We start from the raw sequence: 25488 nt of genomic DNA, 5'->3' as shown, positions 1-25488 counted from the left end.
AGCCTCTTTAGATATATATATTTTTAAGGCTCAAGTTTGCAGCCTTTCTGCCTAGGAAATGTACTGCACCTCCATTATTCCATTATCATTTTGGTTTCCCTCTCCTGCAGCTCTACAATATCCTTGGTTCAGGTACGGCAACCAGAATTGCATATTGCATTCCAAGAACTGACCGCGTCACAGATTTGTGTAACGGCATTAGGAGTCTTATTTCCGATCCCTTACACCACCTGATATTTGACGATAGTTTTAATCTGTACTCAGTGAGATTTGCTGCTTTTTGGTTTCCCTTTGGAAGATCAAGTGAGCTCCAAGTCTCTGAAAACGAAACATTTATTTTGAGCAAAAACAGTGCCGGAAAGGCTCTAGAAAGTTAACACTTTTCTAAATGAACACTGAAGTTTTGCTAATATGGCTCTTAAGGCCTCTGCAAGACCTCCGATATAAACGGCTCGCTTGCCAATTTCAGCGTATGCATCCTTCATTCACTGTTCTGTAAATTGATCCCGGCTCAACAACTCGCCTCTAACAGCAACTTAACCAAAAGCAATTTAGCGGGTGTTAAATTTGATTAACGTAGGGCTTCTTCAAGCATTTGGCAATAATGGGAATCGAACAACTTGGTTCTAAGTAAGGGAAATAAATGGACATTGGAAAGAAGAAGTGGCTTCTTGCTCTCCTAGCTCTACTACGCAGAACAAGCCATTAACACGTCACCATGCAGCAAAGGCCCCACCCTTCCAAAAATCCTTTTTTTGCATACATGATACATTCCTCTCGCCGACATGCAAAATTAAGCTAATCGCAGCGAGTACTGCAATTTAACTCGGGGTTTCATCCGATGTCTTTCATGTTGAGTTCAAATTTTGTAGGACTTCCTTCCCCCTTCCTATGGCATTAATACTGGATTAACCTGTAAGGCTAGGACAGGTAGTTTTGGCACCTGATGCAGAAAATTCAGCCAAGCCACTTAAACAGCAGGTCCCTTGCACCTTTTCCTCGGTGCTCATTATCCGCTACAGTACTTGTGGAAGTCTGACGGCAGGGCCTGGCCAAAGACCAACAGGGAGCTCCGGTGACCTTATCATAGAAAACTGTTTTGTTTATTTTGCTCCAGAGCCATCTCATTCACAAGCTGCTCGATGGACGACTGGATGGCCGCCTTCACAAGTGAGGCAGCTGTTTCAATCAGAAGCACCTCGTATTGTTCTGAAGCCCAGGGCTCCTTGTCATTGGCACCCAAAGGCGGCTGGGCCTGCGAACACGTCTTGCCTTCTCTCCCTGACCTGGAATCGGGGCCTTTGCTGGTCTTCTTCTTTGCTTTCTGCTTGCTGGCTTGCGGAAAGGAAAACGTTTCGCAGCTATAGCTGGGTTCCTCTTCCTCCTGGAAGGCCTCCGCTTCTGTGATCATGATCACAATGCCGGCCCCAGGCATCGCAAGCTTGTTTTCGTCGGATTCTGCTTCCTGGACGGGACAATTTGGCTCCTGTGAAGCCTCGTCTTCGGACACAGGCAGACTGCAATGCAGCAACACTTCAACCGAATCGCCTTCCTTGGCACCATCCATCTCCGGCACAACATCCTCCCCAGATTGTTCCAACTCAGCCTCTTTGGCAGGCGAGTTCTTGGAGTCTTCTCCTTCCAAGACGTTGGGTTGGCTTTCTGGCAGGTCCTGGGCAAGCAGGGAGCCCACCTCTCCCTCAAAATCAAACCTCTCATTTCTCCCTTCTTCAGGTTCCCCATAAAGGCTTCCGTGATGCAGCTGGAAGAGTTGCTTCTCCTGTTCTGTTTCCAGGACTGTTTCGGAGTGGATAATTTCTGACTGAGCCGTCAAGTCTGTGTATTGGTCGGGACCGGGACTCATCTCTGAAAAAGCGTCCTCTCTCCTGGCTGGAGCCACCTCTTCAGAGTTGTTTACAACCCCCCGGTCGCCCTTGTTTTCAAAGGCATCCCTGGGGGATTGGTCAGCGTTCAGAGGACCAGACACGGACTCCGGTTCACTGTTCCTTTCGTTATCCACAATGCTCGCCCCTTCGCTGGCTTTCTCGCCGTGATCCCCCTCCTCTGTTATTTCAGCCTGGCAGGACTTCTTGCTTCTACAGAACCTTAGGCAGGGAATTTTATGGTTGGAGCTGGTGCGCTCCTTTGCGCCAGAATTTTCCACGTTCGTCTCCAGCTGCACGCGGGAACCAGACTGCGCTTGTTTCTTCAAAGCAGATTTGGACCTCCTCCTCAGTGTCACAAGCCGCTTGAAGGACAACCAAGCCCCTCCTGACGTCCACGGTGGATCTGAAGCCTCCATTTGACTTTGCCCAGAGCTGGAGAGCTGGTTTGTAGCCTTTCGGGTTACAGATTCACGATCCTCGTCTTTCTCTGTTGCGTAGGACTTCTTCCTTTTCTTAAAGCAAATCGCGGAGGCCTTTTGGGCCGGGCTCTCGTGTGGAAGGAAAGGCTTTTCCGCATTTGAGGCTTCCGGTTCTTGCATACTCTCTGTCTGAATTTCTTTCGTTGCATCCTCCATTCTTAAATCCCTGTCCCTTAGCTATCGTTTCAGAGGGAAGACATCCTTATGGCAGATCCACGCCACAAACGTATCAGTTTTATAGCAGTTGGAATTGTAGTTTGGGAAGTGTACTGACAAAATCCTTAGAACCACAATTCCCTGCAGAGAGGAGACAACTGCTAATATGCTGTTATCAAACTCAACAAACCATCCCTTAAGATGTCTCCTCACGACCTCAAGATGACCTATCTATTTTATTCTATTTTTTACAAAAACATCTTTTGATGGAAACCTGAAGGCAGGTTTCTCTTTCGCTTAGTGTTTTTGTTTTTTAAAAGAGTGAGGTTTTTCTTTTTTTGACAGCAGGGTGTTTTGACCCCCCTCCGTGTCTCTTACTGAAGAATTCTCTGCCTGACGCCTTTGAGCATCAATTTTAATCATCTCTTGGTGCGATGGGCGATACTCTTTCATCAGAAGCGTGGCGCTTTAATAGTTTAAAATAGATTTTGGATAATCACAGAGACTGCCCCTGCTCCATTAACGACAGCCCCGGGAGACAACATCCACTTGCAGATATACGTGCCTTTTCCCAATCAGGGGTTTTGCATGCAAGCGACTACAAAGAAGGCCATCTTCATAAACTGGTTCAGGGAGAGGCATCCCCGTGTCCTTCCAAGTCTGCTTCTGATTGCCTTTTGGTCCATTTTCCAATTAGCATCCCTCGGGTTATAAAACGCAACGACTTTCCTCATTGATGGGATTGCTTTGTGGGCACCTGCAAAGGGGGGGGGGGGGGAGAGAGAGAAATAGGGGAAAGTAATATTGCACTGTACTCAGGGTGCCACACAAATTAATGCTCCAAAAAAATCAGACTGCTTTGCAGGGAGAAGTGCTTTATTTTATTTTATTTTTATTTTTAACCACCTCTGAAGGCAGGTATTGGGTTTGACTGTAGGGGCCCCAAGTTTACATCTCTATTGCATATAGCCGTAAACAGAAAATACAGTGGAGGAGAGCAGTGTTAGAAACTCAGATATACAGTTGTACCTTGGAAGTCGAATGGAAACCGTTGCGGAAGGTCATTCGACTTCTAATACGTTCGGAAACCAAAGTGTGGCTTTTGATTGGCGGCAGGAAGCTTCTGCAGCGATTCAGAAGCTGCAGAAGCCCCGTCGGATGTTTGGTTTCCAAAAATAGTTCGCAAACCAGAATAGTTACTTCCGGGTTTGCGACGCCTGGGAGCCAAAACGTTTGAGAACTAAGCTGTTCGAAAACCAAGGTACAACTGTATAAGCAAGGCATCCAAAGGCATTAAACCAAAGTTACAGTGGCCAAAATGGAATGTCCAGTTGCCATTTTGATGATCAGTTAAACACCAGCCTAGATGACCTATCTTGTGAAGAATTGCTTCAAACCCCGACTCCAGCTTCCAACAGATATAAAAACATAATAAAGCATCAAACCTTAAAAACTCCTATACAAGGCTGCCTTCAGATGTCTTCTAAAAGTCACATACAGTAGACCCTCAAGTTATGGACTGCTCTGGATACATAACTTTCGGGTTACAAATGCTGCAAACCTGGAAGTGTATACACCGCACAGAAGCGGTGCTTCTGCCTATGGACTTTTCGGGATGTGGACGGACCCCTGGAACAAATTTAATTTGTATCCGGTGGGTCCACTGTAGTCGGTTATCTGTTTTATATTTGACAGAAGGGCCTTTCACAAGGCGGGCGCCACTACCGAGAAGGCCCTCTGCAGCAGAGAGGACGAGTCATCCCCACCATCAACAAACTCCTGAAGAAAGCTCAGGTTCTGCAAAAAAAATATATGCCCTGGTGCCGTGGACAGGAAGGGTAGTCTACTTCGTGGGAACCCAAGCCCCGTTTGCGACACAAACGTCATAAAGGCGCTTTCTTGCTAGCACCCACGGCTTTCTGCTTCTGCGCTGCACGAGGGAAGCTTATTTATAGTCTTGCCTTCCCTTTCCATAGCAACTGCAGCATAAATTGCCAAGCACATGTCTTCAGCATTTCGCGGGCGCTACCTACGGGCGAAGCCCTTCAATCGCAAATGCCATTGCAATACCTCTAAAAGTGGGTGGGAGGAAGGAGGGAGAGAGTTTTCCGCTGAGAACCAAGATTCGCAGCAAAGCCTCAATCTCATCCCAAACATCCGATTACTCTAAGAGCATTTCGTTGAGATCACTGTGCCCTTACAAATAATTCGTGATAGCAACAGTACAGGCGTCTCCCCACTTGTGCGGAGGGTTAGATTCCCGGGTTCTGCATGTATACATGAAATGGAAGCACCATTGGGTTCAGCGGTGGGTGGAATCAAATAATAACAATTCCTGGATGCCCACCTTCATTTATTATTATTATTTTTAAAAATTGCAAGCACATTGCAAGAGGAAAAGTCACTCTTTAAAAAAAAAAGGTAAAAGACTTCTGGGAAAGATTATAATTAATTTTAAAAAATGATGAAATATACATTTATGAAGAAACCAGAGGCCTTTCTCCTTGGAATAATAGGCTCTGAATTGCCCAAAAGAGATGTAAAAGTATTTTTGTATGCCACAACTGCTGCACGGATTTTAATAGCCAAAAAATGGAAAACACAAGAATTACCAACAGTAGAAGAATGGCAGATGAAGATGATGGACTTTATGGAGCTGGCTGATCTCACCGGGAGAATCCGCGACCAGAAAGAAGAAGAATATCAAGAAGACTGGAAGAAATTTAAAGACTATTTGAATAAATATTGTAATATTAAAGATTTGTAATTACTTGAAAGAACTAATTAGGCCTAGGGTTAAATTAGGATTAAATAAATAAGAAACAGAAGGATAAGAAAAGTTAGGAAATTTGATTATAACCGGAATATTGTTATATGGAATAATGATATTGGAAACTGCTACATTCAATTACAAGGAAATTCAGTTGGAAGAGATTAGAGGAAGTCAAGTAATATGTTTATGAAGTTGGAGTTTAACTAATTAATTTTTAAGTCTTATTGTATTTATGTATGTGGTGGTATATGGGAGGTTTGTAATATTTAATTTTCTCTATTATCTTTTTTCTTTCCTTTTATTATTGTTTTTTCTTTTTCTGTTATGTTTAAGTTATGTCTTTGTATGAAATTTAATAAATATTATTGGGGGGGGGGGGGCTTTTTAAATAACAAAACTGTAGAGTTGGAAGTAATCTCAAGCCGCCATCTAGTCCAACCCCCTGGAAGGCAGGAATAAAGGGAGCTAAGCCTTTGGTACACCCACCTCAAACGCTGGTTTAGAGCAGCTGTTTTAACAGCTGTCTAACAGCCAGAGGACCCCTGGCCCACTGGCAGAACACATGCTTGGCATGTAGAGTACCTCAGCTTCCACACCTGACGCCTCTAGTTGAAGGGCTCTATGGGAGCTGTTGAAGCTCAACATCAAAAAACGAAGATCATGGCCACTGGTCCCATCACCTCCTGGCAAATAGAAGGGGAAAAAATGGAGGCAGTGAGAGATTTTACTTTCTTGGGCTCCATGATCACTACAGAAGGTGACAGCAGCCACGAAATTAAAAGACGCCTGCTTCTTGGGAGAAAAGCAGTGACAAACCTAGACAGCATCTTAAAAAGCAGAGACATCACCTTGCCAACAAAGGTCCGTATAGTTAAAGCTATCGTTTTCCCAGTAGTGATGTATGGAAGTGAGAGCTGGACCATAAAGAAGGCTGATCGCCAAAGAATTGATGCTTTTGAATTCTGGTGCTGGAGGAGACTCTTGAGAGTCCCATGGACTGCAAGAAGATCAAACCTATCCATTCTGAAGGAAATCAGCTCACTGGAAGGACAGATCCTGAAGCTGAGACTCCAGTACTTTGGCCACCTCATGAGAAGAGAAGACTCCCTGGAAAAGACCCTGATGTTGGGAAAGATGGAGGGCACAAGGAGAAGGGGACGACAGAGGACGAGATGGTGGGACAGTGTTCTCAAAGCTACCAGCATGAGTTTGACCAAACTGCAGGAGGCCGTGGAAGACAGGAGTGCCTGGCGTGCTCTGGTCCATGGGGTCATGAAGAGTCGGACACCACTAAACAACTAAACAACAACAACATGAGAGCTGTTTTGGGAAGGATCCTGCCCCTCAGACCTCTCTCAGGGAGCAGAGAGGGCTGTGGCAGATGGGATCAAGGTCTGGCGATATCTGACACTCTGTTGGGACTACAACTCCCATCATCCTTGCCCATTGGCAAGGCCTGATGCGAGTCTGGAGGACAACAATATCCACGTTGTGGGTGGCTGCAGTAAAACAAGATGCCCCATCTAAACACTCCTCCTGCCTTCAGGTCAACGCAAGATCGCGCCAGTGGACTCCAATGATAGCTGCGCACATTCGCTAGCGGTGACTTAGAGGAGCTTCAACTTTAAGAGCTGTCCATCCTTGGAGGTTTTTGAGCAGAGGTTGGATGGTTTTCTGTCCTGGATGCTTTAGCTGAGATTCCTGCATTGCAGGGGGCTGGACTAGATGATCGCTACGGGTCCCTTCCAACCAGGGTGAATTTGAAATGTTTAACCACATCTTAAGTGTTTAACCAAATGTTTCACCAACTATTAAGGTGATACCAGAAAGAACGAGTCTTTCTGTTAAAAAAAGAAGAAGATTTAAATCAAGTCTTACTGGCTAATGATTTAAGTCACTAGTCAGTAAGACTTGATTTAATTTTTTTAATTTATTTTTTACAGAAAGACTCATTCTTGCTGGTATCACCTTAATATTTACAACCAGCTGAAGGTTTCATTTTTGGAATAATAAATTTTCAGAGTTGTTTTTACAGTTCTATCAAAAATTACTGATTTGGTGATACTCTTAGAAATACATAGACCGATAATGATGAAATTATGGTGAGGTTTAATAAGTGAACTGTTTGTATTTTGACAACTGTTCTGCTGTACTTTGTTGGAATGAGAAAAATAATCATTTCCTTCATAACAATTTATTTAACTAAAACAATAACATTATAGCATATGTATCCATGCTTGTTAACTGATGTGGCTGAACATTTTTTTTAAACAACTTAGTCTGAGTTTTAGCACACATGAAAAACTTAAAACAAATCCTTATTTCCTGATGAATAGCTTTTGCACTATAATGTAACTTAAACAGAAAATCTTTAGAAAGATATTTCCTCCCAAAGCACTTTATTTTAAAAATCTGATTTAAATTTTAAAAATCTGATTTAAATAAAAAAAAATCTGATTTAAATAAAAAAATCCATTAGTTTGGTTTAAAAACAAACAAAAAGCCTTGATTTTTATCCACCCTGCTTCCAGCTCTATGGCACTATGATTCTATGAAGATTTGCTGCGACAGAAGTTCATCTGTCTATGACAGGGGCGCCGACTTATAAAAAACATTGGGGGAGCCCGCGAAAGCTCATGAATAATAAATAAGCTCATGAATATGCAGATAAAGTGGCGCCGCCTCCTTGTGAGCGAATAGGGGAGAGCGTGCTGCGCCTATTACCGTATTTTTCGCCCTATAAGACGCACTTTTCCCCCTCCAAAAATGAAGGGGAAATGTGGGTGCGTCTTATGGGGCGAATGCAGGCTTTCGCTGAAGCCTGGAGAGCGAGAGCGGTAGGTGCGCACCGACCCCTCTCGCTCTCCAGGCTTCGCGGACCTCTCCTCAAGCAGCGGGAACGTTCCCACTGCTTGGGGAGAGTTGCCGGCATCCCGAAGCCTGCAAGCGCTGATCCCAGCACGTGCAGGCTTCGCGGATCTCTCCCCAAGCAGCGGGAACGTTCCCACTGCTTGGGGAGAGTTGCTGGCATCCCGAAGCCTGCGCGCGCTGATCCCAGCACGTGCAGGCTTCGCAGATCTCTCCCCAAGCAGCGGGAACGTTCCCACTGCTTGGGGAGAGTTGCAGGCATCCCGAAGCCTGCAAGCGCTGATCCCAGCACGCGCAGGCTTCGCGGATCTCTCCCCAAGCAGCGGGAACGTTCCCACTGCTTGGGGAGAGTTGCAGGCATCCCGAAGCCTGCGCGCGCTGATCCCAGCACGCGCAGGCTTCGCGGATCTCTCCTCAAGCAGCGGGAACCACCGCTGGGCTCCCACGGCTTGCAGAGAGCTGCCTGTTTGGGGGCTGGGGTCGGGGGACGCTCGGGCTGCCCCAGCCCCGCGCCTGGGGGGGAAATATTTTTTTCCCTTTATTTCCCCCCCAAAAAACTAGGTGCGTCTTATGGGCCGGAGCGTCTTATGGGGCGCAAAATACGGTAATCAGCTCCGAAGGAAATTGGGTGGAGCTTTTGCTCGGGAGGGAGGGCAGGAGGCATGCAGCCCGACCTTGTGCATTTTGGGCTGGGGGAGGGGCGGCGGTGGCGCTCTGCTGGAGGGGCGCTCAAGATTATTGGGGGGGGGCAGAGCCCCCCCAAACGAATTTTTGAGGGGGCTCGGGCCCCCTCAGGCCCCATGGAGTCGGCGCCTATGGTCTATGACTTCCTTTCTGTAAAAACCCAAGTCCGTTTGGAAAGTCCATGCAATCAATTATATATGTGTAGTTTGTGCCTGAAAAAGATTTCAGCCCTGGACTAGTTTGTGGCGAGCCACCAATGACCTGAAGCTTGTTGTGCTGTATAAACCTAAATATTATTACTACCTGTATTTCCACCCTCTGCTTAGGTAAAAGGTAAAGAACCCCTGGACGGCTAAGTCCAGTCAAAGGCGACTCTGGGGTTGCAGCACTCATCACGCTTTTCAGGCCGAGGGAGCCGGCATTTGTCCACAGACAGCTTTCCAATTCTTGTGGCCAGCATGATTAAACTGCTTCTGGCGAAACCAAACACTGCGATGGAAGTCAGAGTGCATGGAAATGCTGTTTACCTTCCCGCCAGAGCAGTACCTATTTATCTACTTGCACTGATGTGCTTTCGAACTGCTAGGTTGGCAGGAGCTGGGACAAAGCAACCGGAGCTCACTCCATCACGGGGACTCAAACCGCCGACCTTCTGATCAGCAAGCCCAAGAGGCTCAGTGGTTTAGACCACAGCGCCACCCACATCCCCCAACGTACCTTTACAACAAACCTTGGAGGTAGGCTGGTGACTGGCTCAAGGTCACCCAGTCCTGGCTTAATGGGGATTTGAACCTGCCTCTCTCCTCCTCCTCCTCCCTCGCTCTACAGACCGAGTCTGGTACAGTGGTACCTCGGGTTACATACACTTCAGGTTACATACGCTTCAGGTTACAGACTCCACTAACCCAGAAGTAGTGCTTCAGGTTAAGAACTTTGCTTCAGGATGAGAACAGAAATCGTGCTCCAGCGGCGTGGCAGCAGCAGGAGGCCCCATTAGCTAAAGTGGTGCTTCAGGTTAAGAACAGTTTCAGGTTAAGTACAGACCTCCGGAACGAATTAAGTACTTAACCCGAGGTACCACTGTATTCTAACAACCACGTCTAGCTCTAAAGAGGCACCATATGAAACCAATCACCGTATTTTTCGCTCTATAAGACGCACCAGACCATAAGATGCACCTAGTTCTTGGAAGAGGAAAACAAGAAAAAAAATATTCTGAATCCCAGAAGCCAGGACAGCCAGCGGGATCGCTGCGCAGCGATCCCGCTGGCTGTCCTGGCTTATGGGATAGCTGCGCGCAGCCTCTACCAGGCAAGGGGAGCCTTCATCCCCTGCCCGGGAGAGGATGTGCATGGCTAAGGCTCCCCCAAGAGCCGCGCTCCCTGTAAAGAGCTCGTGGAGTGTGTGTGTGGCTCTTGGGGGCCCTTCGCCCTCCTCTGGGAAAAGGCCCGAAGAGCCCCACACACGCTCCACGCGGCTCTTTAAAGGGAGCGCTGAGCAGAGCCTCCCGCCTGCATTCACTCCATAAGACGCACACGCATTTCCCCTTACTTTTTAGGAGGGGAAATGTGCGTCTTATAGAGCGAAAAATACGGTACGTATACTTGGTGGGATTCACCTCCATTGGCAGGTGCTCTGTGGAAAGACTTCTGCTCTCAAAACCAGGCTCCCCCCTGTGAAATTCACTCTTTTGGTGGGGGGAGAATGCCCAGGACAGCACTGGCAAGGTGGAATGCTTGTAAAAGCCGGAACCAGTGCAACAACGCAGCGCTGAATTCCACCCGCTCTATTTTAATGGTGCCACATGGGAAGATAGTATTTGAGCAAGCAGCAACTCTGTTAGAATGGCAAAGTTCAAGACTGTTCCCAGAAGAAGGAACCTGTGTTCTAGAGCAAGCCGGCCGAGCTGTGATAGCAGCTCTCGACGCCGTCGAACTCGGACTTGTTAAGATCAGAAACACGAGAAAGTTTGCAAAGAAAAGAGAGCGCGAGAAAAAGATGCAAGGTCCATGCCTACGTATTAGCAGCCATTGACGACAGCTTCCACTGGTGATCAGCATGTGAAATGGGACAAACCCGAAGACCACTGGCGAAACTTGTACACCATTCTGATGCAGTACGTCCCCGTCACTCGCAATGAGAGCCAGTTCACACAGCCACCAAGCGCAGAGAAATCTAGCAATGTAAATGCGTGTGTGAACCAAAAAGGTGAGATTCGTGGCTGAATGAAGGATTTGAACCCTGGTCTCCCAGGTCCTAGTCTGACACTGCATCATTAAAGGTGCCCAATGTTAAAAAGCAGAGACATCACCTTGCCAACAAAGGTCCGTATAGTTAAAGCTATGGTTCTCCCAGTAGTGATGTATGGAAGTGAGAGCTGGACCATCAAGAAGGCTGATCGCCGAAGAATTGATGCTTTTGAGTTCTGGTGCTGGAGGAGACTCTTGAGAGTCCCATGGACTGCAAGAAGATCAAACCTATCCATTCTGAAGGAAATCAGCCCTGAGTGCTCACTGGAAGGACAGATCGTGAAGCTGAGGCTCCAGTACTTTGGCCACCTCATGAGAAGAGAAGACTCCCTGGAAAAGACCCTGATGTTGGGAAAGATGGAGGGTACAAGGTGAAGGGGACGATGAAGGACAAGATGTTTGGACAGTGTTCTCGAAGCTACCAGCATGAGTCTGACCAAGTGGAAGACAGGAGTGCCTGGCATGCTCTGGTCCATGGGGTCACAAAGAGTCGGACACGACTAAACAACAACAATGTTAAGTACCTCCACCCATTCTACACGACCACTGGAGAAGTTCTTTGTATGTCTTGATCGGAACTCGGTACACGGAGCCAGCTGCAAAAAAAAGCAGCCAGCGGCAGAGAAGAAAGCCAGAGCACAGAATGAAGCCATATAGCGCAAAGAACATTTTTAGCAGTCCTTGCACTGAGGGAAAGGGGGAGTTGCAGTGACAGCCATTATCGTATATATTTCTGCAAGCACAACCCCAGGGTGAAAGAAGCCGATCCTACTACCTGGTTATCTGATTACATTGGTATTTATTTGCAAATGAATGAACAATAGTTTGGAAGGTGTTTTTTTAGAAAGGGGTATTGAAAACAGTTAAAGCAAATTACAGTCACAGGAATAGGGTGGAAACAGGTGTTAAAGATCAGGATAAAAAATGATTTCCACCTGTCACATCAAGTTCCACTGAAAACATTCTTTCCTCTATTCAAGAAAAACGGGGGGGGGGGCATTCTAAGCAGCTACCTGCCAAGCACCACAATATGGGTGTATTATATATATATATATATATGTATGTATAATATATAATTGACACCCTGTTAAGCCAGATAACCTTTTAAATCAATTAGCCAAACCCTGCAAAACACAAGCTGCCTTGTGCATTTCTAATTTATATAATAAAAGCATGCAAATTTGATTTGCAAAAATCTGACGCCGCTCACAAGAGCGACAAGCCCCGACAAGGTAGTTTCTGTACTGCAAACCCAGCATTTTTGCAGGAATCCATTAAGCGGGATTTTTTAATTTTATTTTAAAGATACATCGTAAAGGTAGCCCCGGATACCTGCAGTCAGAACTGCTGACTCTCGATTCACAGAAAGTGTGCCATTCTACAATTCCACCTGTTCTTCAGACAAAGGATTGAAGCTGCCAGCACCGACTCCGGGAACCAGCAAGACCTTTCCAAACCACCGCGCAAGAGATCCCCGAGGCACCCATTCTACAGACAAGTCACTGAGGCTGAGAAGGAACCCTTTGCCCCAAGGGACCATGCTCAGGTTGGCCGCGTGAAGATTTGCACATCTCTCTTTTGCAAAATTTGTATGCCGCTTAATCGTCGAGATCTCTAACAAGCGGCTTACGCGGAGGTCCAGCCCTGGGCTATGCACCGCTCTCTCTTTTTTAAACACTCCCCCCACCCCCAATACTGACTATCATTTAAGGGGAACCTGCAACTACCTGCACCTCGTTGTTGCTGGCGCTCAGGCGATCCTCATCCCGGCTGCGAAGCCAGGGAGCGGGCGCGCCTTGCAGCTTCGAGGGGCGCCTCTCTTTGCAGAGCAAGCGGGCGCGCTGCCCTTGTGCAGCTGCAAAAGCCTCGCGCTTGCAAGGCGCCCGGCACGCACATCCCCACCGCCAAGCCCCTAGCGCGCACGCTGCTGCTGCTGCACGCCTCCGCGGCTCTGCACGCCGCGCGCTCCCCCTCGTTGCACCGGTGGGGGCTGCCTGCGGCTGCTCGCCCGTCCCGCCCCTCTTCCTCCCGGGCGCTTGGCACTCCCGGGCCGCCGTGCGCGATGCACCCCCGGGCATTTGCTGCAGCTGCTGCCCGCTGGATTCCGCGCTTGCTGCCTCGGTGCTCGCCTGCCTGGCCGCCCGCTCCGGATCTGCATCCCTCTCCCGCCTTGGCAATGGGCAACCGCTTCCCCGGGGCGATCGCTTGCCCCGCCAGGCTCACCTGGCGCTCCGGCCGCCGCGCCTCGCCCGCGCTGCCGTCCTGCCCGCCTGCCTGCCCGCCGCTCGCACTCCTCTCCTGCCGCGGCGCCGCCGAGATCCGCCCACTGGACGGCCGCGGGGAGGGGAGAGGAGGCGGGGAGCCGTCCTTCGGGCGCCCCCTCGGCGCGCCACGGCGAAGCTCCCCGCCCAGGATCGGGTCGCGGCAAATGCAGGAGGAAAAGTGCCGCCCACCCCCGGTCCTTAATTCGGATTAACAGACGCCGGGTCGGCTCCCCCGCCAAGAAACTAGCGTATAGGTGACGAACCAGACCTACGTGCCCTGGAAACATGCAGGTGTCGCTGCTGCGTGGAAAGATGGAAACGTTTCCCACAACGCATGTCCTGCAAACGCGCGCTTCTCTTACGCATAGTGCAGCAAGGGCGCAGGTTCACACGTTCGCACGCGCGAGCCCCCATATGGCTCTCTAGGGTCTGGGCGGAGGGCCTTTCCCGTCGTCTCATACCGGATCCTTTGTAAAAAAAAAAAAGCAAAACTATTTCTTCCGAGGATCGAACCTGACACCTTCTCCACGCAGAGCTAGCGCCTTCCCCTTCCCTCAAACATGGGGGTGTTTGTGATGGTTCAGGGTATGAGCACTGCCTCCCTTGTGTCAGAGCAATAATTGCCCCATTCACATCTACAAGTTACCTTCTTTTCATCAACTGGCAAACACGAATGTGTGAACCAGCCTTTATACTGCAGCCAGGTTACTACAATATTCATTCAATTTATATACCTCCCTTTATCCAAAGGTCCCAGGGCGGTGTACAACATTAAGAACACAATTTACTCAGCATAATAATGAAAACATAACACACAGCATAATAATCATAATAATAAGAGTCTCTCGCACGTTTAGCAGGCCATAGATTATTCAGTAACCAAAAACCTGGGTATTTTCACCTTTCTGGGGAGAATGTTCCATAGTTGGGGAGCCACTGCAGAAAAGGCCCCGTCTCATGCTGCCACCCTCCAGACCTCTCAAGGAGGTGGGGATATAGAGATTACAAACTCAGTGTTCGGGTTGGTTCAAATGGAGACAGACGTTCCTTAAGGTATTGAGCTCCTGAGCTGTGTAAGTCTTTATAGGTCAAAACCAGTGCTTTGAACTGGGCCCGGAAACTAATTGGCAGCCAGTGCTCTATCCCATGACTGCCCACTATCTGTTTGAGACAAGTCTGGGTACCTGTCCTGTTATTCTTCACCTCCAGGCGTTTTTCCACACCTGCAGTGGTGCCCTCTTGATTTTGCAGACTCCTGACAGCCACCAGAATCCTTGTCTACTGGGCATGCTGGCCGGGGCTGATGGGGTTTGTAGTCCTCAACATCTGGACATCATCAGACTGGAGGAGGCTGGTTTAGAACATCCATGAGGTCAAGGATGCAGAGCCTGTGGCCTTGCAGATGTTGTGGGACTCCAGCTCCCATCTGCTCCAACCAGGAAACCCCGGTGACCAGGGCTAATGGGAGATGCGACTTACACAAGCGTTTGGGGATTCTGATGGCGTGTTTATGAACAAGAGGCACATGGGGCTCGTCAGCCTGGGAAGGTAGCCCATCTAGGAGAAGGAAGACTCTGATCCTAAACCTCCGCTGCCTTGGGGGACATATTGGAGAGACGAAAAGGCTAAGGATTAAACCCTCCACAAATCCAGAATGGAGTCCCTAAGATGGATGGATGGTGCCTCGTGTGTTTCCTTCCTGCAACTGCTACAGCCAAGCTGGTGCCAAACATACTGCTCTCATAGAATCATAGAGTTGGAAGAGACCACAAGGGCCATCGAGTCCAATCCCCTGCCAAGCAGGAAACACCATCAGAGCACTCCTGACATGTGGTTGTCAAGCCTCTGCTTAAAGACCTCCAAAGTAGGAGACTCCACCACACTCCTTGGCAGCAAATTCCACTGTCGAACAGCTCTTACTGTCAAGAAGTTCTTCCTAATGTTTAGGTGGAATCTTCTTTCTTGTAGTTTGGATCCATTGCTCCGTGTCCGCTTCTCTGGAGCAGCAGAAAACAACCTTTCTCCCTCCTCTATGTGACATCCTTTTATATATTTGAACATGGCTATCATATCACCCCTTAACCTCCTCTTCTCCAGGCTAAACATGCCCAGCTCCCTTAGCCGTTCCTCATAAGGCATCATTTCCAGGCCTTTGACCATTTTGGTTGCCCTCCTCTGGACACGTTCCAGTTTGTGAGTGCCCTTCTTGAATTGTGGTGCCCAGAACTGGACACAGTACTCCAGGTGAGGTCTGACCAGAGCAGAATACAGTGACACTATTACTTCCCTTGATCTAGATGCTGTACTCCTATTGATGCAGCCCAGAATTGCATTGGCTTTTTTAGCTGCTGCGTCACACTGTTGGCTCATGTCAAGTTTGTGGTCAACCAAGACTCCTAGATCCTTTTCACATGTACTGCTCTGCTTTCCTTTGGACCACACCACGAGCGCTGAGAGGCAGGTCTTGTCCTTTGGGCAGCCCAGGACTCCCTAAATATACACTGCCCAGGCTTGTGCCCCAAACTGGTCTCCTAACGCAGCAGTTTGACTTCACCCCCCGAGGCACACTCCATTGTCAACAACATAAGAAGCCCTGCTGGATCTGGCTAAAGGTTAATATTGTTTTATAGCATGGATAGGCAAACTAAGGCCTGGGGGCCGGATCCAGCCCAATTGCCTTCTAAATCCGGCCCGTGGACAGTCTGAGAATCAGCGTGTTTTTACATGAGTAGAATGTGTCCTTTTATTTAAAATGCATCTCTGGGTTATTTGTGGGGCATAGGAATTCGTTAATTCCCGCCCACCCACTCCAATATAGTCCGGCCCCCGACAAGGTCTGAGGGACCGTGGACTGGCCCCCTGCTTAAAAAGTTTGCTGACCCCTGTGTTATAGATTATAAATGCTGAATTGATTTGTTAATAATATAATATGGCTTATTGTTTAAGTTGTTGCTTTGTGCTTTATAGATTGCAATTGTTTTACTGATGATTTAGTTTATTCTGTATTTGTGACGTTCTGTTATGTTCTAGCCAGCATGTTATTGTTATTTATTGCTTGTAAGCCACTTTGAGACCCAAAATGAATGGAAAGCGGCATATAAATGTAATAAATCGAAGCACCACCAACTGGCATTCAGAGTCTTCCTTCCTCTCACACGGGAGATAGAACGCCGCCATCTTGGCTGAGGCCTTTATGCTCATGCAGTAGCAGCTGGTCCAGTCTGAACGTTATCAAAGGAATCCAATTTGTCTTGGCTGTCTTCCCGCACATGGGAAACGAGTACAAGAGGCCAGGCCTGCACAGATGCAGCCGGTGATTGCAATACTAATGTCTTCAGACTGGTTGATATGCTATGGGTTCCCCCACCATTGCGACTCATGCAAACATTGGGGATGCATTCCAGATTAAACCCTTTAATGAAAACACCAGCTTTATCAAGCTGAATGCCAAAGTCAGCCATTCAGCAGTGCGATCCTAGCCTGAAGGAAGAGAATATTTTGTAGAATCACAGACTTGTAGAGGTGGAAGGGACCCCAAGAGTCATCTATTCCAACCCCTGCAATGCAGGAAATGTGGGGTGTTAAGTTGTGGGCAAACATATCAGACGACACAGCGATTCTTCCAAAGCAGCTCTTTATTTGTAAGCTGGAACAGAACTGAACTGAGGAGCTCAGTCAGCCTGCTTATATAGAGCTCCAGAACAATGTAACTGTTGCAACTTTCTAAAACTATCCAATCACTGAACGTCACTTTCGATCCTTCATTTGCATACAAACTATCCAATCACTGAATGTCACTTTCGATCCTTCATTTGCATAACTATCTACAGTATCCCCCTGCTGGCCCAGGGTGAGACTTCAGTACATAACATGGGGTATCTGGAGATGGGACTTCATTCTATGAGGCAGGGAGGGGAAGCCTATGGCATTCCGCCAACGGCTGTTGGACTCCCAACTCCCATCATCCCCAGCCAGTGTGGCCAATAGCCATGCACGATGGGAGTTGTAGTCCAGCATATTCCAGAAGCCTATGGGATCCCTTTCTCTGAAGAAGCACTGCTAACAGATTCCGTTAGTTTTTCTGTTTAGCACACCACCTTAAATTAACCCCCACTTTCTTTTTGCTAAGATTGCCTTGATTCTCCATAACACAAAACCCTTATAATCTAGCTTTTCTGCTGGTAGCCTGCACCTGACGAGGAGGCTCTGTTTTGGCCTGGAGAAAGAATTCATTAACTTCTTCTTTGGCGATCACTCATAACCGAGTAAGATTGTGATATGGTCTTAACAGTGTGTCTGTAAGCGACTGTGGAGGCCAATTCTGGATCCACATACTCTTCCACAGTGGGGACATAGGTTTCTGGGCGGGAGTTGATCACGGTGAGGGTTTGCCAAGTGTGCCTTCCTCTCATCGCGTTTCTCCTTTTGTCCGGAGTTTGAGCGTCTTCAAAGTCCACGACACCTTTGGGAGAGGCTATTCTCCAGTGGGAGGCCAGTGTTTCCCAATTATCCATGCTTATACTGCATTTTTAAAGATTTGCCTTGAGAGTATCTTTAAACCTATTTTGTTGTCCGCTGGCATTTCGTTTTCCATTCTTAAGTTTGGAATAGAGTAGTTGCTTTGGAAGATGATAATCAGGCATCTGAACAACATGACCCGTCCAACAAAGTTGATGTTGAAGAATCATTGCTTTGACACTGGTGATCTTCACTTCTTCCAGTGCATTTGTTCACCTGTCTTCCCAAGTGATGTGTAAAATTTTTCAGAAACACCATTAATGGAATCTTTTGAGGAGTTGGAGATGGCGTTTATAAGTGGTCCATGTTTCACAAGCGTACAGTAAGATTGGTAGGACAATAGCTTTGTAAACAAGCATTTTGGTTTCCCTGTGAATGTCCCGGTCCTCAAACATTCTGCACTTCCATCAGGAGAACGCTGCGCTCCCAGAGCTCAGATGATGCTGGATTTTGGCATCCATGTCAGCCCTTGTAGAAAGATAACTGCCTCTGCAGGAAAAATGATCAACGTTTTGCAGGGAAATGGGCAGACGACATTCTTAGCAACCTGAGTTGCAACCATACCTGGTAAATACATTTATCGTTCCTTAATTGTAAATCTCTGCTATTCGCCTTACTTTTAATATGTATGATAGGTTGTCTGTCTTTATTATTATTTTACCACTGATGTTCTGTAACGTGTTTTTAATGTTGTACACTGCCCTGGGATCTTCTGAAAAAGGGCGGTATATATATTGAATAAATAATAATTATAATAAATTAATAAATTATACACAGAGAGATATAATAAACAGAATGCCCCTCAAAGAGTGCAGCATCTTGTCAAACAAATTAGTCGGTATAATACAATTTCCCTCTTTCAGAAAAAGTGTATTTCCATTTCCTCAGAAGAAGCAGGTGGTCCCTGCTGATGTTGCTTTCTTATGTGTGTATGATGTAAAACTGGAGCAAGCTGCAGAAAACCTACCTGAATTTTCATTGCTGCTTTGTCAATGTATCTTTGCCAGTCGATTTTTCCATAAGAATTTGGTTCCCAAGCAATGTAAACCCAACTGCTAATAAATCTGTGCTTACAGATCTCCAGAACTTAGCAATAGCAAGTTCCTTACCCTCCTCTCCACTTGTTTACCAGCAAACCCGAATAAGAGTTATGGAGAACTTGAAAGCTTGCACAGCATCTTGTAATATTTTGCTTGGCCTTGTAAAGATAATATGGATTAATGTCCTAATAAGAGTTAAATCCTTTGCAATGGATGAGCTGGCCCGAGAGATGAGTCCTATCTCCCTATCTGCTCATCTGCAGCTAGTTTGGCTAACGGAGCATTTTGTCTGATTGCAGAGTTAAATGATGCCGCAAAGAGAGTTTGTCTCGAAATTGCCTCCCTCTGGAAGCTCTTCCTTCCTGGAAATTTGCACTCCCTTTCTCCAAGGTGTCTTGTGTCTTGCCAAGGGACCCTTCTCGAAACTCGAGACCCACGGCTTAACACAAATTTGTATGTGTGCCGTTGGTAGAGTAATCTCTCTGCCATTATTCTTCAATTCCAAGTTTGTGGCTGAATGGAGATTCCACTTTAGCAATTCTCAGTACAGACCCACAGAATGGCAGAGAGCCTTGGTTAAGTAACTGGAGGGGTGGAAATGTTTAATTGTGAATGCACCCTAGATTACTGGTTCCCATACTCTTTCTCCCACATGGACCACTTGAGATTTCCTACCGGTCATGGCGGACCACTTATTTTTCTACCTGTTGCATCCTCTAAAACTTAGGACACTTTCCCCCTGAAATATACTCGGAGTTGAGTGTGAATATCATGCTCTTTATTCAGCTCATAGTAGCAATGAATGAATCTTTCCCCAAAACGTCTAGCTATATATGCATTATTTACACAATGGGCCCCGTGTGATTGGCTAATTCTGGGCTGCTCCTGTAGGCCAATCAGGTTGCGGATTCACCTCCTCCAGAAGTCTAATTGGCTGCTCCTGCAGGCCAATCAGGTCACTGATTCATTTCCACCTGGAACTGGATTGGGTGGCTCCTGCGGACCAATCAGACTGCTGCATTCTGGATCCTGTTGTTTTAGGATTCAGCTCAGTACATAACACCCCAAATGGGTAGTACACCCTTTTTCGAAGAAGAAGAAGAAGAAGAAGAAGAAGAAGAAGAAGAAGAAGAAGAAGAAGAAATTGAGAGGCACTCTTCACCTTACAGCTCAGTTGGTTAGAGCGTGTTGCTAATAATGCCAAGGTTGCAGTTTCAATCCCCATATAGGACAGCTGCATATCCCTGCACTGCAGGAGGCTGGACTAGATGAACCTCAGGGTCTCTTCCAACTCTATGATCCTCCCCAAAAAACACCTGCCGGGTTGTGCAAGAAGAACTACCTTCCCACATAGGGACATGAAAACAGAAGAAGTGGCCTTCTACCAGTTCAAACTATTGATCTAGCCCAGTACAATCTATTCTGGCTGGCCGCAGCTCTGTGGGGTCTTTCCCAGCACCTGCTGCCTGATCTTGCATAGCACAACCTCTACAGCCCCTCTGCTAACGACCCTTTTGTTCTGGGTATGCAACGCTCTTTGGAAGGCGGTGCTCTAATAGTGATTTATGCAGAGACAACATGCTGGACAAGAGGGACTTCTGCTGCAATCTCGGCGCCCAGAGAGCGCCCGTTCAGATAATTTCCAGCACAGAGCTGTAGAAGATAGATGAGCTTATGGCTTCGCTGTGAGTAAAGAATGACTGGGAGCAGGCAGAGGGACAGCAATAAATCACAACGGCGTGCAACAGCCTCCTTGGTGGCCGGGCGCTGGAGTCTTTTGTGATTTATTCCTCATAGCACACCAGTTGCCAGTCTCTCAGGGTACAGCACACTGCATGCAGAATAACTATCTTAGGAGGACACCAAAACAGTTGGTTCCTTTTGCCTTGGAGAACCCTATCAGCTGTCATTGCTTGAACACAATGCTTAAAAATGGGGGGGGGGGTGTTTAAAGGGAACATGAAACATCTTAAGCTTCAAAGCTCTTTACAGGTAAGACAATAAACTAATTGTTGCATGAATTTCCTTCTTCCCAATAAGTAAAGGGACCCCTGACCATTAGGTCCAGTCATGACCGACTCTGGGTTGCGGCGCTCATCTCGCTTTACTGGCCAAGGGAGCCGGCGTACAGCTTCTGGGTCCTTCTGATTGGCAAGCCCAAGAGGCTCAGTGGTTTAGAGATCTTTTACCTGTAAAGCATATGCACCACCACTAAACTACAGAATAATCTAAAATGAACTCAGGTTTTTTTCCAGTAGGGGTTGAGGAGGTAAAGAGTATAAGGGTTAAGTTAAACTGAAGGCTTTAAGAAGAGTTTCAATGAGAAGTAGTATGCCCTTGATCTCTTTGAACGAAGGGTGATGGCACAGAGGTAATGAAAACAGCTCAGATATACATCAAAAACCATTTGACTATATGTCTGGCCTTAGAATTTCCTTCCATATGTGAACATTTCCCCTTCCCCTTTCCAGAGACACAGGACCCTGGTTTAACCCCATCCATGTTGGTGCATTGCAGATGCAAATATTGCAGCATTTATAATCCATTTCCAGTAACCAGGGCTCCTGCCCAAAACAGTTCTGGAACTCATAATAAAAACAAGTTCCTCTACATTAATCACAGCACATTCATCAAGTACCTGAGAGCTTTTCAAAGATGTAGCAGTTTATTTGTGTTAATTACAAGTCTGGCAACAATTGCATTTTCACATTAGGAAGTAATATATCTTTTGGGGGAGAGGAAAAAGGATGTTCCTCTGTGTGTGTGTGAGAGAGACAAACCTTATTTGAAACAGCTTTTGCATCTTGTTTGATCACTTGAACAGAAACATGAATGTTGCACAAAAGAAATAAAGGTTTGGCAGTGAACACCAGGGACCTATTAAAAAGTCAAAGCAAGAGGAAACGTCCCATCCTTGAGGTCTTATGTGGGAGATCCAGTCTCCCCACCAATAGAAAGAGGTGCCCACCAAGGAGCACTGAAGGCAAAGCCTTTGGATTCTGGAAAAAAGAAAAATCAGGACTGCACGCAAATTTCTCTTAAGCGATGCTGACGGAGATGGAAAGAGAACTGGCCAATTTGGGTCTCTCTTGGAGGTCAGGATCTGGACTTCAAACAGGAGTAAACCCATCATAAAAACCGCAGGAATTATTTCATTTGCACCAAAGAAAGAACAAGCATATGAACCACCCAAGACACATGGGAGCCTGTGAAATAGCACTTTATAAATCGGCAGCCATCGAGCCCATGTTTTACTTTATTGTCACTAATGCAACTGTACGTAGCTGGGGTTGTTACTGGGTTGGGGAACTGAAGCTGATTGTATGTTCATATATTCAAAATTAATTTAAAAATACGTTTTAAAAAACCCACAGGAACATAGGAAGTTGCCTAATACAGACCCGGTCCATCTGGCTCAGCTTTGTCTACGTTGATTGGCAGTGGCTCTTAAGGGTTTCCGAAAAGGGGTTCCCCCCCCCAGCCCTACCTGTGCATTGAACCTGGGACATTTTCCTGCATGCAAAACCAAGGACTTTGCCCTTTTATGAAATAAGAGAGAGGGACGGAGCAAGGAAAGTCTCCCATCCATCATCTCTAAGTTCTTTTGTCAGAGTTGCACAACTGAGAGTCAGAAAAGGACTCAAAGGAGAGGTATTCAGGTATTTTGTACATTCCCAGTGTAAGGGAACATCCTGTGCAAACAAGGTGTCTTGCAGCAGCAGATGCCTCTGCAATCACCCAAAAAGCCATCAAGGTTGACCGTACAAGTCCACATCGTTCCCATCCCTCCTTGTTGTCTGACAATCATTAGGGTAGGCGTAAATAAACTCCAGATCTGGAATGAAACCAGGAACGGAACAACCCCTACAGCAAGCAGAGCTTTTGAAGCAATGCAAAATGAAAATACAGCAGGACTTTAAAAGGTGCAGCGTGCAGACATCAAGCACCCACAGGGAAAAGTATACTTAGAACCAAATCCCAGTGAGGGCAACATAGGGATCCCAAGAGATCTGGGCAATTTGCTACAATGGCTGGCTGGCATCCAAGCGACAAGATGACCTATTTGGTTGCAGCCTGCACTGGATATGTGCCGAGTCCCAATCCCTGACGGGAAAACTAAGATGCTTGTTAAATGAATTCCCAAGCAGTGCAAAAACGGAAGAAGTTAAACAGAGTTTGGCTTTGAAGTTTTCCTTTCTCCAGTTGCTATGAGGAAGACAGGCTCTGTTCATGGGTGCACAAAAGCAAACATAGACTCAAGACAGGTGTGTGCGCAAGCAAGTAAACCAAGCAGCTACTCAAGGAAGCATTGCTCAAGTGATGGGCAGTTCTGCTCCACTGCGTGGGGAGCTGTCGCTAGAGGGAACACAATCATCCACCCACTTCCCTGTATCATTTAAACTAGCTACACATCTCAGAATAGACCACTTGTCGCCCGCTGAGCCAAACACAATGCCACCAACCTGCTCGTCAATTGTCCTCTATTTCATTTTTTTTGCTGCCTCCCAAGGACTACTAAATAAAAAGGGAGGTTGATCAAGCTAACTGATGTGCCCCCATCCGCACATTCAGACTGGCTGATCATATATTTGCAGGCCTGCATTAGGGGAGTTGACTGCTGCCGAACAGGAGGTGAAGGCCATTTAAACTGATGTGAGCATGCAAAGCAGAGACATCACCTTGCTGACAAAGGTCCGTATAGTTAAAGCTATGGTTTTCCCAGTAGTGATGTACGGAAGTGAGAGCTGGACCATGAAGAAGGTTGATTGCTGAAGAATTGATGCTTTGGAATTATGGTGGAGGAGACTCTTGAGAGTCCCATGGACTGCAAGAAGATCAAACCTATCCATTCTGAAGGAAATCAGCCCTGAGCGCTCACTGGAAGGACAGATCCTGAAGCTGAGGCTCCAATACTTTGGCCACTTCATGAGAAGAGAAGACTCCCTGGAAAAGACCCTGATGTTGGGAAAGATGGAGGGCACAAGGAGAAGAGGACGAGATGGTTGGACAGTGTTCTCGAAGCTACCAGCATGAGTTTGACCAGACTGCGGGAGGCAGTGGAAGACAGGAGTGCCTGGCATGCTCTGGTCCACGGGGTCATGAAGAGTCGGACACAACTAAACGACTGAACAACAACAGACCATGCAAAGCACCCTTTGCACCGTCAGAATGCTGGTTTGTTTGGCCACAGTGGCCAACCAGAAGCCTTAGTGGGAAGTCCTCCAGAAGGACACGTGGATGATGGCACTCCCCAGTTGTTGTTTTCCAGCAGCTGTCTCTGATCCTGGAGGTTGTATACAACCATCGTGATTAGCAGGCACTGTCTACTAACAACTTAGGGAATGCAGCGCCCTCCAGATTTTTGCTGGCCTCCAATGCTCATGAATCCCAACCGGCAATGACCTATGGCCAGGGTTTATGGGAGTAGTAGTTCATCCTTCATTTGGAAGGCACCGGACTGGATGACCCCGGCCTACGATGAGAAGCAAGAACTCAAGGTCTCAGGCACAGGAGTTTCTCAGGCGTGCCTCCAGAGATCTTTTTAACTGAAGGGATTGAACCTGGGTTACTGTCTGCATGCTTCTGCCATTGAACAGTGCATTGCCTTGCAGCTTGGGGATATGTGCAGAGTTGCCTGCCCCATTCCATGGGAATGTACTAGCATTCATAATCACACCAAAGATTTAAGACGTTAAAAACACACTTTTGTACATTAGGCACTAATAGAGGATGCTAGGGCTGCAGTGTTTGAACTGATTAATCAGTTAGGATTACATGATCACATTTTTTTTAAAACCAACCCAAAAAAGGATCTCCTCCAATTAGCTAGGCAGATTTTTTAACAAAGTATTGTGAATATAAAAAGTGCAGAAGGCAAACACCATTCTAAAAGAAGCCTTCTCTAGCATCTCTTTCCAAAAGAACGCTTCTTTGATATTGCCAAAGACGACACATACAATCTACCAACAAAGAAAATACTATCTTTTGCTTAGAAATATTCTGTTTCCCCATATGCATACTGCATAGATCGAAACTCATGTGATTAATCAATTAAAACATCTTTAATAAGTTTGCTACCCTGGTTAAAACCGCATGTTGCTTTTCACTGACTGTTTAAAACCACGTTTTGAACCCATTTTAAAAGGTTTCTGGGTGATATCCAACATTAGCCAGAGTAGGCCCTCTGAAATCAATGGATTTAAGTCCATAGATCTACTCCTGAATATGACTAATTCTGGTGATCACTCTTTGCTTTTAACATGATGCAGACTTTCACCTGTAGTAACTAAAAAGTAGACAACCTAATTAAAAATACAGTATTGCAGATTATTATTTTTTAAAAAATGCAGCAGGTTAATTTGTTTCCGAAGACATCCTAGTGTCCCCTTGAGGTACCTTCTTCAGGTTTCGCTAAACTGGCATTGCTTGGATACCTACAAAAAGAAAAGAAATCATGTTACTAGTCCTTAGCACCGCAAGCCATGATGAAAAATGCAGAAAATAGATGGCCAACTGCAGCTCTCTAGAGCTATGTAGGTCAAACAACTATGTAGTTCTTTCACATGCATGT

At 46.7% G+C, this 25488-nt stretch overlaps 2 protein-coding genes across 6 annotated transcripts in view; both read right to left on the bottom strand.

The window, feature by feature from the left end:
* Positions 1-315: 315 nt before the first annotated feature.
* Positions 316-13742, bottom strand: AKAP5 (A-kinase anchoring protein 5). 5 transcript variants are annotated; one of them, XM_081193224.1, is made up of 2 exons: positions 13722-13742; positions 316-3278 (listed from the first exon to the last, which is right to left on the bottom strand). In XM_081193224.1, the coding sequence occupies exon 2, from the start codon at positions 2519-2521 to the stop codon at positions 1085-1087; it is 1437 nt and encodes a 478-aa protein (XP_081049350.1). In that variant the 5' UTR covers positions 2522-3278; positions 13722-13742; the 3' UTR covers positions 316-1084. The 5 variants fall into 5 exon arrangements, with proteins under 5 accessions (XP_081049350.1, XP_081049349.1, XP_081049346.1 ...); XM_081193223.1 differs by lacking the exon at positions 13722-13742 and adding an exon at positions 13632-13653; XM_081193220.1 differs by lacking the exon at positions 13722-13742 and adding an exon at positions 13319-13611.
* Positions 13743-21563: 7821 nt separating this feature from the next.
* The window catches only part of MTHFD1 (methylenetetrahydrofolate dehydrogenase, cyclohydrolase and formyltetrahydrofolate synthetase 1), a 68600-nt gene continuing 64675 nt past the window's right edge, over positions 21564-25488 (bottom strand). Inside the window, exon 28 of the mRNA XM_081191959.1 lies at positions 21564-25351. The gene's annotated coding sequence lies outside the window, so the exon portion shown is untranslated. The remainder of the gene's footprint in view (positions 25352-25488) is intronic.

The sequence above is a fragment of the Podarcis bocagei genome, assembly GCF_964188305.1.
Source record: "Podarcis bocagei genome assembly, chromosome: 1".
Lineage (NCBI taxonomy): Eukaryota > Metazoa > Chordata > Lepidosauria > Squamata > Lacertidae > Podarcis > Podarcis bocagei.
This window is presented reverse-complemented; position numbering and strand designations above follow the sequence as displayed.